The sequence below is a fragment of the Copadichromis virginalis genome, linkage group LG7, assembly GCF_057382275.1.
Source record: "Copadichromis virginalis isolate Kocher_CV1m ecotype Utaka linkage group LG7, C_Virginalis_male_GT1.1, whole genome shotgun sequence".
Lineage (NCBI taxonomy): Eukaryota > Metazoa > Chordata > Actinopteri > Cichliformes > Cichlidae > Copadichromis > Copadichromis virginalis.
Genome location: NC_140624.1, coordinates 25,635,319 through 25,648,939, shown reverse-complemented (window position 1 = coordinate 25,648,939; position 13,621 = coordinate 25,635,319). Strand labels below are relative to the sequence as shown.

Here is a 13,621-nt window from a genome sequence, read left to right as displayed (position 1 = left end):
TCAAAAAATAATGTATTGCACATATTACACAGAATACTTTTCTTAAAATAATGCAGTATGTTAATGAATTACTCCCAGGAGAAACTAATTCACTATAATACTTGTTGCATTACCTGTCTTATAATTATCAGTTAATAATATAAACCTATAGGCTACAGTCCCACACAAGTAACTGTTTTATTTTTCCACACTGACTTTAAGTTGTTAGAAGTTAGGGCTGCTTTCTCTGACACACTTCTCACACTCCATCACATCGGTTTTCTCATGTCAGCCTAATCGCAAAACAAATGTATTACTTGTAACAAAGTTATTCTACAAGGGAGAGAGTGAGTATAACCACAAACCCACAAATGTTGATTCATAAAATCATGTATGCTGCTCAGAGTAATGTCAAGCCTGACAGTGAATAACCATGGTTACAGAGGGATACTCCATGTTTCACTCAGAAGTTCTGATGACTCACAATAAAAGATCTAATGTTGATATGACCATGCAAAAATCACGAGTGTATCACTGAAACCTAGTAAAATATGTGGTGTATGTACAGTCAATTACTTTTTTAAAAAAAAATAGGAAAAACCGTGCGCACTGTGTCACTAATGATACAGTATATTAAAATTTTCAAAAGTGAACGAATGCTTCATTTGAGTGTATTTTGTGTAATTTCCCCTATTTACACTTTGCCGTGCTATTTAAAGATACGCATCATGATTAAAATGGTATAAATGGAGAGTGATTGTTAACCCCCCCCCCCCCCCCCAAAAAAAAAAAAAAAAAAAAAAAAAAACCAGCAAAATTAAATGAAAAACATGAATTAACTAAATATATAGCGATGTGCCTGCAGACCGACACATACTGCAGTGTTCTGCTGCATGTTAGTCAGCAGAACGCTGCCTAACATCTGTGGCTGCATTAAATGTTGCAGCTGGGATTCAGTAGTGGCTCTAATGACTATTTTGCTCCAATAAAAAGCAGAGACAGAGGACGTGAGTTGCGCTCGACTGCAGGCTCTCCCTCGCCTACACAGAAGTTTACATCTTTGGTTTCTGTTCATTTACACATGCGTTCATCTTTTCTCCACACATTCCTCTTCTAACAAAAGGATCACATTCAGTAAGGTTCACATTTTAAATCCCCTTGGTTGCCTTGTGTTTTTTATGTATAAGTCTACAAAATAAAAATCCCTTATAGGTCCTCTTATTTATAACAAATCTGTAACTAAATTCTGCTGCTGTCTAGCTTCAAAAATATGTCTGTGCAGTAGCGTTAACACTGCGATTAACTTGCTAAGCATTACCGTTGTAACCTTTCTTTATATCGTAACACGTGCAACAATACATCACAACAGGAAATAATAAAGAAATATATTTCACAATCTCCCAAAATTCCAAATATACGAGACTCTGTTTACATGTAGAAGCATACTGAGTGAGATCTAGGTTACGTAGAACTCATGTTAATCAGATAGATAGATAAATAGAACTATATTAATCCCTTGGGTTTGTTTCTCCGAGAAATTCAGTAAAATGAAATGTCCCAATGACGGTGCACCTCTCTGCCGTGACCCGGATTCGAACCGGGGTTGCTGCGGCCACAACGCAGAGTACTAACCACTATACGATCACGGCGAGCTAACCGGGACGCAGTCACGCACTTATAAAACTTTTAGTGACTTCAGGATTAAAGGTGTGTCCAGGAGCTACATTTGCCACAAAATAAAACATACGCAGTACTGCAAGTGGAAAACAACTCTCACTACAACTGGCAGGAAAGTTCTTGTTCAGTCCATCAGACTAACACACAAGAAAAGGTTTTAGGCCTTTTATGTGCATTGCAATTAGTTAGCGCACGCTACTAACCTGTTTTATACAGAAAAGGCAGAGACAGGGGAAGAGCTGCGTTCTGTCTGCAGGCTCTTCCTTGTCTCAAGCTGGTTTTATGATAAAGCAGAGCGAGCGTGTCTGCTGTCCGCTCCACTCCATACATTCTGTATTTAAGTAGAAGTACAGACACTTGTATTAAAAAACACTCAATTGAAAGTTGGAGTACTGATTCAACTTCTTTATTCAAGTAAAAGTGAAAAAGTACATGCTGCAATGTACTCAAACTAAAAAGTAGCTTCTTCAAGGACAATTCTACCATCTATTTTATGCACAGGTGACTGGAATTTCTGCCATATTAATATAATACAAAAATAATGTTAGTATCCTAACATTAGTATCCTAACATCCTAAAAGATCCTCAGGATTTTCTACACAGGCGCTGTGGAGAGCATCCTCACACAGAACATGACATCGTGGTTTGGGAACAGCTGTGTGAAGGACCAAAAAGCTCTCCAGAGAGTGATCCGTACAGCAGAACGCTGCTGCAGGATTGCTCTCCCCCCGCTTCAGGACACCTACACCAGGAGATGCCGGACTAGAGCAGCGCAGATACTGAAGGACCCGTCCCATCCAGGCAACAAACTGTTCCAACTTCTGCAATCTGGTAGAAGGTTCCGCATCTTCCGGGCAAGGACAGAGAGACTCAAGAGGAGCTTCTATCCCCAAGCCATCCGTGCCCTAAACACACACACCCGCCCTCTCACATCATCTATAATTGACTGAGACAGGACTCTTCCAGACACTAAACCAAGGCACAATGTACATTTCAATTCCTTTAATTTTAAATATGTTTATATTGTCTATCCTGTAAAATAGTCAGATGTCTATTCATATTAATGTACAGAATTCACCTGCTTGCTGCTACTACTGCACATTCACCCAGTGTATATACTATATATATATATATATATAATGTTCTTCCTCTACACCCCCCCCCCAATTTTTGCACATGTCGAGGAGCGTGTCAGGCTACATTTCACTGTGTGTTATACTTGTATAACTATGCATGTGACAAATAATAAAGAACCTTGAACCTTGAACCTAGTACACAAGAATATAAATGGTATTCCAAACTAAAATCTAATTCTAATGAATGTACTCAGCCAGAATCCGTTTTTTCAGACACAAGCAGTAAGAGAATAAAGAAAAATATTGTCTGTCAGGGGTGAAAGTGAGATACAGCAGTATGATCTGCTGTGGCTCAGCATGGGGAAAATACTAACGGTTCACAATCATTTCTAATGAGCTACAGCCTCCACACCAAGTTTTCTTAGTGTACAGGCTGTGATCAGCTGACCTGTTGCACTTTGTGGATTGTGAACTGAGTTCAGTGAATGAATCTAAGCGCCATCATCTTAAATGTAAATTAATCTCCGCTACACTACTGCACAATGTAACCCAACAATGGCCACCACAGCCACTGTGTTCCAGTCCAGCACAGTGCTTTACTGTGAATTCACCACATTAATGCAAGCTAACTTCTTTATCCTGCACAAAACTACCCAGTATTTTCATGGAACATTTGAATAACACAAAGTTAGTATATAGTTAGTATAGATTCACAATATATAATATACAAGTCCATTATGTGATTAAAAAGGACATTATTTATTATTATATATCTTTAAGTCTGCAGTTTAGCTTAGTGTCACTAAGCAGTCCTTACCATTAAACCTAACCTCTCTTATTTTAGCCAATAACACTGCTCACAGACAGTCTATGTGTTTGCTGATGGTTTTTGAGCTAGAAATGTTGAAACCTTCTTCTTCTGTAGCACTAGCTAGATGCTGACTACAACATAAGGACACCTGCACTCACCCACTTTAACCCCTGAGGATAAATGCTATAAATGATACAGCTGAACATAAAGCAACAAGACTCTTTTGAAAATGTATAAAAGGAGTAGAAAGTATAGATATTTGTGTTAAAATGTAGGGAGGAAAAAGGGAAAAGTTGTCAGAAAAATAAATACTCAAGCACAGATAAGTACAGATACCTTTATTACATTTTTTCATACTGTTGTTTCTGCAATAATAAACAGGATTAATATCGTCTTGTTAATTAACACATTTAATATTATAACATAAATCACCTCTAAAATTATATTTTATTCAATTATTTATTTTATGGTTAAACATTTTCTGTCCTTTAAACATTGAATTGCTTTACTTTCTCCCCTCGACGTTATCATCTGTTCTAGAAAATAATAATGCTGAGCTGAGGGCTATGAGAAGATAAACATCACACTCTTATTCTTCTTGGGCACCTCCTGGACTTCCTATGTCCATCTGCTTGCCCTGAGCTGCTCTCCAGTTTGTGCCACTGATGTTAGACCTGTATGCGCTCTGCTCCACCCTCTGCAGTGCTGGTGGAGAAAGGATCTGACAGCGAGATTATGATGTTAGAAAGCTTTTAGTTACATGTACGTCTTTCTCTCTGACAGCAAAAGTTTTGGCAAAGGAACTCGTGGGGTTTCTGGTTTCACTTTGAAGGGAGTTATATACCGTAGATGCTCAGTGAACGACTCACCAGGCAACATGTAACAAGGCTTTCTTTTGAACATCACACTGATCTGAAGCTCACTGTGTGTGTTGTCGGGATAGACAAACAGTAGGTGCATGCATCACTGCTGGTAAAATGATCTCATTGCAGTTAACAGATTCACCTACAGACCAGCATAGGATCCGATTTTAGAATACATTTTTATCTACCCACTGATCTCACTCAAACTCTATCACGTTCAAAGTTTACTTGAAGTTTTCAAAGAACAGTGAAACACAAAAGCAAAAACAAAAGCAATTCCATGTGCAGGACCTGGAACAAAAAGCTACCTGCTAATTATTAAAATACTCAAATAGTAAACTTCTTGTGTGCAGCTGGTTAAAGGTGTTCCTGAGGTGCTGTACAAGTTACCATCATACTAGTAAGGAAGCCCTCTTTCTTACACAACAAATTAAGTTTCATTTTAAAATTCAGTTATCTCAGTAAGTAAGAAAAATATTGATTGCTTTAGTTTTATCATCTTCCCACAGTGCCTACAGTTAAAGGTGATACACTTGAAACCACTTCTTCAATCATTTGTTAAACATGTCAATAGATGTACTGTTTTATTACAGTATAACCCTGAACTCAGAAGTTCTGTACAGTTTGTTACTGCTCAATAGTATCTGACCTCAATTTGCTTAAATGTTTTGCCAGTCTTCAATGTAAAATTCCTTTAGTTGTATGATGTTCAAAAGTTTTCTTTGATCTAATTCCTGCACAACATTTCATTGGCATTAAATTCTAGACTTTCATTAAACTCATTTGTCTTAAGCAGTTCTTGGTTGGTAGTGTGATTATCTTGTCATTTTTTTAAAAAGTCCACTTTTGGTTCAACAACTTGCGGTCAGATTTTCCCAAATTACCTCAAAGCACACTTTGATACATTGCAAAATTTTAATTCCATAAATAAACCCAGCTGTTATCTCAGATGCTCTCTGCATCATCTTTAGGTTTCAATATGGATGCACAGACCAGCACATTTTTAGCCAAGTTTCTTGTGAGACTGTCCTTAGTTTTGCAAACAAGAACCAATCAAAGTGTGGGACATTGTCTAAGCCATGTGGGATGAGGGTAGGACGGGAAATAAAACACACACTTCAGAGGCAAACTGAAACCAGGTTATAGTAAAAGGTGTAGGAAAGATGAGTTCCTGAGCAAAGATTTAGTTGTTGGCACCAAATCAACCTCAGTCAATATAATTCTAATTGTACTGAACTGAGGATGTGACAAATTCTTTGTGCCAAGTATTTCCATGAAATAAGCAGATCATTTTATTGATAGTTAAAATTTCAGAAAGAATCAAGTGTTTACTTTTCATCAGCTTCTCCGTATATTGTGACCTTTCTAGATTTCATATACAAAAATGTGCTGCAGTTTATTTTGGATGATACAGATTAATAGTGGAAACATCTGTTGGTCTGTTTTAATTTTGTTTTTCTCCCCATAAAACAAGTGGCGACTGGTTTATTTCTGATTCTTTGTAACTGCAGGAGTCACACAACAGAGACAGAAGACAGAGTGCAGCAAGGTGACTGGAACGGACACCCAAGGTCAAAGGTCAAACAAGAAATGTGCTGCTCAGCAGATTCTACAACAGCACTCGCTTGTCTTCTGATGACCTCAAACCCAATCTGTCCAAGCAAGTGTGTCCGCCACCTCCCTAAAACGTGGTGGACATACACTGACAAAGCACAAACACACAGCAGAAAGTGTGTACGCACACACACACACACACACACACACACACACACACACACACACACACACACACACACACACCGTGTAAAAACAGTGTTGAACACGTCATCAACTTTCTAGGTAAATATATTTCTAAAGGTGCTACTGGCATGAAATCTATCTACAGCATTATTTAAATAACTCCGTCTCCAAATCTAACTAACCCCAGATATTGCTAACAGCCCATCCAATCCACAAATGCAAAGAAATCAAATCATTTCTTTGCAATCAAACCAGCAAAATCAAACCAACAAATTGTGTAATAATGAGAAATGACACAGGGATAGAGAGGTGCAAAAAGTCATGACAACAGCTGAAATCTATCAGTAATTAGAGAGCAAGCCTGCCACTTAGTGCAAATTAATATCAGCCGGTTCAGTCCAACTGAAGGCCTGTAAAAAGGTGTGTAATTCCCAACGTGTCACACAAGAACCAGCTCATGATTGGTAAAAACCAGTAGGCCCTTTCAAGATGGTCACAGCCTTATTGGTGCTAAACATATGCATATTACCCCAACAACACCACACCAACAGTGAAGTTTGGAGGTGGGAACATCATGGTGTGGGGCTGTTTTTCAACCAATGGCGCTGACACGCTTCATATGACTGAGGGAAGGATAAATGTGAACATGTACCGAGACATCCTGCCATCTTCCAGGATGATGAAGATGAAACGGAGGTGGATGTTTTCACCAAGACAATGATCGCAAACACACAAGGAAACTCTCAATTGGCTTTCGAAAAAGAAAAAAAAAAAGATGGCTCAGCCAATCACCTGACCTGAATCCAATTGAAAATATATGGAAAGAACTAAAGCTGAGAGTTTGCGGGATGGACGGAACCGTCAGGCTTTCATGGCCAAAATCACATTGTGTGTCCAAAACTGCTTACCGTCACCTTTGTTCATTTACAAAATCTGTACAGTATTCATCGCTACTTTACTCAAATAATGTAAACTAACCAGCCAAACAACAACTCACCCTTAAGCCTTTATGAGCTGCTGGGCCATTCCGGCCTCAAAGATCCCAGCAAGCTTCACTATCAGAGCCTCTGTTCAGTGTCCAGCCACGTCGCTACCTGATTCAGGTTCCCCTCACTCTTCTATCAAGCTCTCTCATTATCCAGAATTTCTTCTGATTTCTTCTCCTGGCATTCCTTTTTGCTGGCACCTTCCCTTAACTCCCAGTCCCAAGCTTGCCTACCAGTTACATATTTGCAACAATCTTTGACCTTTGTAACATACAGTCATCACTGGTTCCAGTGCATGACTTCTTTGGGGATCTGCCTGAAGCCGTTCCCAAACTGCAGCCTTGATTCATGCTCAAGCCATTATCTACTAGAAGTGGTGTCAAAACTAAAATGAGGATGTGGTCCCTGTTTGTCCCTTTGGCTGTGAGTGACTGTGCCCCATTAAAGCTTTTTTATTTTCTAAAAGAAAAAAAAAAGAAAAAAAAACATTCTCCTCCATTAAGGTCATTCCTAACACTCACTGACATCATCATTAACAAACTGCTCCTTTTTGAAAAACATTAAAAAAACAGCCACATGTGCAAAAAAATAACATTTAACATTAAACTCAAACAACACTACACACACAAACACACACACACAGAGACAGAGACACACACACCTACCTTTCCTCTGGCTATCAGCAGTTAATAAATAAGGGAAATGAGCAGAAAGAGCTCATTAATATCAGTGAAGGTGAGCTGCTAACAGCCCCAGGAGACTGCTACTGTTTATACATGAGAGGGAGAGGGAGAGAGGGGTGGTGGTGGGTGGTGAGGGTGTTCTCCAGAGCTAAAAAATAAAACAACAATGCCACTCCTTGAATGGTCATTCGAGGCCGGCACCACAAAGCCTGTCAGTTTCTCTTCTTTTACACACACATGCATTATTAGCACATAGGCACCGCATTGACATTGCTCCACCGTGTATGAAGAGAGTTCCAAATATTTCCTTTTTTCCATTCCTGAGATATTTCCATTACATCACTATGTGCAGCACTTTCACGTCATAGCCTGGAGGTCCTGGGTTTGACTTTGGATAATTCTGAATGTGAGTGTGATCAGCTGTGATACCCCTGACGAGCTGCCACAGGTTTATACTCGATAGCTGAGATCTGGTTCTGGTTTCTGGTCCTCTCACTGTAGTCTCCCCTCTGTCTCTCAAGGTTCTCAGTTACAAAAAGAACAGAGCTCATTGTGTTTTTGTCCTTGTGCATGAATGTGTTTCAGCATTTGTTTTGGCCTGGGTGTTACTGTGACCTTGGCTGGACTAATTATTTCTATGCAGAACACAGAGGTACAGCAGCGACTCATAAACAGTTTTACGAGGATGGACTCTAGCAATTAATTCGTCTTTGACACACAAACAGAGTCATATCGAACATTTTCTGTCTAATTTTTAATATATTAAATAAATTACATATATATATATATATAAATGTGTATTATTCATTTTGATATGGCAAAAATAGAACAGATGTTGTTTCTTACGTTAAATATATTTATACTACGTGCGCACAGAGCTGGGTCTGAACTCATTTGTAATATATCTATATCATGGCTAAAGCACTTCTGGATGGATGCAAACTGCATTTCGTTGCCTTGTACCTGTGACATGTGCAATAACAATAAAGTTGAATTCTATTCTATTCTATTCTATTTCTCAATGATGAAATAACAACTGTAACGAGAAGCAACTGATGACAGCTTATTGCTGAAACATGTCTTTTTTGCCCTTTACTAAAAGTAGAGCAAGAGAGTGTGCTTTCTCTCTGTGATTTCTCTCTTTTCTCAAAGTAACAACTGAACCTCTGTGATGCAGCAGTTTTATTTAGCATATAAAAAAGCTGAGTAATTGTATAATACACTATGAAGACAATGCAAAAATGTTTCTTTACCTGTAAAGATTTTTTTTTGCTCCCTAAACTGGAAACTCTTTAATAATTCAAATAGTTGGACAACTTAGTGTTTAATCAGACTGTTCTGTTCCTCTTTTTTCTTTTTTGATGCCCTGTCAACAAGACCAGGTGGCCAGCATGTCCTGTAGATGTAGTAGAATGGAGTCCTATAGCAAATTATTCAAATTAAGACCAAACTGTCTGTCTTGTTAGACTTTATTTTAAGATGAGCCAGCCTAAACATTAGCATGGATGATCAGTATAATTAAATACACATAATATTTAATTATGTGTATGTCAATATCTGTGACATACACATTTTTGTAAGCAGTATTCATTCATAAGCATTGATTCATATAGATTCAAATAGGATTTTTATAATGTTCTGTATATCTGTGGGCTTCCAAAAAGCCTTATTGTTTATAAAATATTGCATTAAATGATTTTAAATTACTGCTAAATATTTTAAATGTGTTATTTTTGTGTTGGTAGATAGATATGCATGAACATTCAGAATGATGGACTCTGAAAGGGGTTAGCACAGGTTTATTGACAGGATGTGGCAAAAAGGCAAGAAAAAAAAAAACACTGTCTGTAATGCTGCTGGTTCCCAGAGTGGGCAGACACTCGCTATCACACATACTTGAGGGTATCCAAAATGCTTAGAGGTCTGCACAGAAACAGAGGTTATTTCCAAAAGTGCAATGGCTGCTTCAGTCTTAAGAAACCATCTTGATGACCAGAAATGGTAGGTGAAACTTTGACAGGAAGGCGGAGAAACCCGCGCAACCAGGGTTACCTTTGAGAGAGGTAAACAGAATTTGCGGTATATGATACTGACTTCATTGTTGTAAAGCTGGTTCAACCACAGGTGAACAAAACGTTGTAAAAGACAACCTTAATTTCACTCAAATACCAACCAGCAGCAATAATACATGACTGAGTAAACATACACACAGAACCCAAAGGAAAAGGGGAACAACATCAGATTTGGACTTGGATTTGGACTGGCAATAAGTACAGGTCTCAGAAATAATACTTTCTGGGTTTGGGGGTGTTGATCTGCACTGAGCCAAGCTAATCCAAGTCTGGAGGTGGTGCCGGTGCCATGGCTTTGATCTGCCTCCTTCCTGCCTGGGAGCATTTCGTTACAGTTGTGAGCAGTGCCGATGAAAAGCTGATGTGTTTAAAAAGAAAATTGATGACAAAACAAATAAAGAAGGTCAGGAGGATCAACAGTGTGGACTCTATGGGGCTGCATTTCAGTCAGTGTAGTTGGGGATCTTATTTATCTGGTCTCCAAACAGGTAAACATGACTCAGCTGCAGAATCATCAGGTCAATCACATAGTGGGCAGGGCCAAGAGTCAGCTCTACAAAGCCACCTTTTGCACAGGTGAACCTGTTTCAAACAGATGAAACACAGCAAACACATGCCTGACAAAATGATCCGAATCTTTTTTTGTCTCGTTTGTGGTGCTTTAGCAGCAGCTCGGGAGTCCAACCAGATCCTCCATCCTGCAGCCAACAGGTTTGGAAACCACAGAGCAAACCAGCAAGTCCAGAGACCAGCAGGTACACAACACACGAAGTGATGATTTTTCATTTCTCTAGAAGTTAAATATGTATTTTTGTATATTACAAATAAATATAATCTTAATTTTATCTAAAATGATGTCAAATCAATCATCAGAGCAATAACATTTATGCTTACTGCATCATTTCTAATTCTGATGAATCTTATGAATTTCATTGTGTTGTATGCATAGTACAGTATAGGTGTTATGGTGTATGGTGTCGTACACAATTTCTCAGTTTAGTAGTGAGAAGCTGTAATTTTCTCACTACTGCTCACTGTGGCTTAATACCAAATGACTTTCATTGGTGCTACACTGGTAAGGAAACAATCCTTGGACAGTCTCTACTAAAATATTTGCAAGTTTTGTTTATTAAAGATATCTTTGGGTTTTGCAGACAAAAAACCTTTTTGAGACTGGGCTGGCTGTTGTTGAACTGCACAACTGTTCAGCACTAAAAGAACAAAACAAACTGAGAGAAGCCATATTTCTTTGTAAGCTGTCCAACAGAAGGAACCACCTTTCCTTGAACCATTGTCTTGGAGATTTCCAGCGGAACCAACTAAAGATGAACCTCGTTTCCCTCCAAACTTTGAGTTGAGAACTCCAATGGCACCTGAAAGCATCAAAGTCATCTGTGGGGAAAACTCGATCAGAGTGGAAGCCAAGAGAGACCTGTTGGGGTCTGGTGTTCTGGTTCAGACTACAGATGTCACACTGGGAGGATGTGCTGCTACAGAGGAAGATCCTAAGGCTCAGATTCTAATCTTTGAGTCAGAGCTTCATGGCTGTGGCAGTCAGTTACTGGTGAGGCTTAAATGTTCAAATTAATATGCACTTTCACCAAGGTCTGACATTTCCTTTTCCTGTTTCTTTGTTAGATTCTTCACCATCTCTGGTATTCAGTCGATAAAATAATTATGTTGGCATAAATCAATAGTGGTGTTTGGGTTTTAATTGTGTTTGACTTAGGAACTAGTCAAGACGAACTGCAGACCAATCAGTAGGAATATGTGTTCATACTAGTGTTTGTGTGAAAGTTCACATTAATGGAACTTGAAATGTTCTTACAACTATACTTCAGATGTCTGAGGAGTCATTCATTTATGTGTTCACACTGCTCTACACGCCCAGCCCTCTGGGGGGCAGTCCCATCGTCCGAACTATAGATGTCTCCGTCAGCATCGAGTGTCACTACCGGAGGTCAGGCTTTTTTATTTTTCTAACTCAACCAAAAGGATGTCTTTTTGATAAAGCTGGACCCTGAAGTCAGACTCTGTCAAAGTTTTTCTTTTTCAGGTGTTTGCAGTTGGGTTTTGTTTTGTGTTTTAGGAAGAATGATGTGAGCAGTGATGTGCTGAAGCCAAATTGGGCTCCTTTCAGTGAGACCAAAGCATCAGAGGAAAGTCTCTACTTCTCCCTCAGATTAATGACTGGTGGGTCTCTTTGTTGTTCACATATTACAGTAACTTTTCAGGTCCTCTGATTGCGTACGTTCTCTTCTTTTTGTGCTGTATCTTTCAGATAACTGGCAGTTCCCTCGTTCAAGTACTCAGTTTTTTCTGGGAGACATGATGAAGTTTGAAGCTTCAGTTGAACAGTTTCACCACATCCCTCTCAGAGTAACTGTAGACAGCTGTGTGGCAACTGTGGTCCCAAACGTGGACACTGTCCCTCGATACGCATTCTTGGGAAATAATGGGTCAGTTTACTGTACTCTGTAACCCAAAAATATGTTTATGTTGTTACTTGTATGTTTTAGCCTTGCTCTTCTAAATGTGAGTTTAATATGAGAGTTCTGTGTTGTGTACAGGTGTATGTTTGACAGTCAGCTGACAGGATCCAGCTCTCACTTCCTGCCTCAGTCTCACAAAGACAAACTACAATTTGAGTTGGAGGCCTTCAGGTTCCAGCACGGAAACAGTGGTGTGGTAAGATATGCAACAGCTTTCCTGCCAGGCAGATGCTGGTTTCACATCATTGCTCAGAAATGTAGATTTTGCTTCTTTGTATGTGTCTCGTTAGATATACATTACCTGCAGCCTGAGGGCCACGGAAGCTGCTGCAAATGTCAATGCCACCAACAAAGCCTGTTCATTCTCCAGTGGGTAAGACACTAGCAGTGTTACTACAAAACTCCCATCCTCAAATTTCATCTTCAGTTGCTTAAAAGGATTTTAATTTTAACTCTGTAGTATTTTAGGACTAGTACCAATTTCTTGATTAGAAAGATATAAATAATAATAGTATACTCATTGTATTTGGTGCACTCAGCTAACTAACAAGTACGAGGAGTAAGTAAGAGAAACCTTTTTGAATGACAGGTGGAGGGAGGCCAGTGGTATCCATCATGCCTGCTCCTGCTGTGACACAGACTGCAGGGCAGGCACAAAGAGCAGCCTGACTGTAAAGGGTAAGCAGCAACACACTCACTCACATAAAATTTACACGAATAAATATTTTTCTCAGTTCAAATATGAAAATCTATACAAATATTAAGGTTGATGTCACACTGTTTATCTGTTGAAGGTACAAAGTGGGAACAGGAAATGGCTGTTGGACCAATCACAGTAAAGGAGAAACCTCTAAGATGAAAAATGACTTTATTCAATAATAAAGGTCTTTTACACTAATTAGGCCCAAGTTTGTGTCCTTGGTTTGTTTGAAGATCGGAGTTAAATCAAAAAAATGGAAAACTTGTAGGAAACTTGTTTTTCTTTTTGAAATGTAATTTCTACTACGGAGCCGATTTTGAGGTTTAGCTTTTTGTTTGTTTAATTTAGGTGTGAATTCTTAGTTTTGTTCTAAGAGGAAATGCTGTTTCAGGATTAATCTGTTTATGAATATGAAATCTGGCAGTTTTAGTGTGAAAGAATTAGTTGGCCTGTACAGTCCTAAACCCTGTGGGAAGACTTCCTACCGTAGAAGAGTTAAAGCTATTGTAACAGCAAAGAGTGGGCCTACATCATGGTAAATA

General features: G+C 38.9%; 1 protein-coding gene and 1 non-coding gene across 2 annotated transcripts; one reads left to right on the top strand and one right to left on the bottom strand.

The window, feature by feature from the left end:
- Positions 1-1,556: 1,556 nt before the first annotated feature.
- trnah-gug (transfer RNA histidin (anticodon GUG)) lies at positions 1,557-1,628 on the bottom strand. The gene has a single exon. It is a non-coding gene; the product is annotated as a tRNA-His (tRNA).
- Positions 1,629-10,482: 8,854 nt separating this feature from the next.
- On the top strand, positions 10,483-13,238 carry LOC146705114 (zona pellucida sperm-binding protein 3-like). The gene is made up of 9 exons (XM_085465170.1): positions 10,483-10,642; positions 11,144-11,451; positions 11,729-11,847; positions 11,977-12,080; positions 12,169-12,346; positions 12,458-12,575; positions 12,670-12,752; positions 12,969-13,057; positions 13,174-13,238. The coding sequence occupies exons 1-9, from the start codon at positions 10,483-10,485 to the stop codon at positions 13,236-13,238; spliced, it is 1,224 nt and encodes a 407-aa protein (XP_085321296.1).
- Positions 13,239-13,621: the final 383 nt, after the last annotated feature.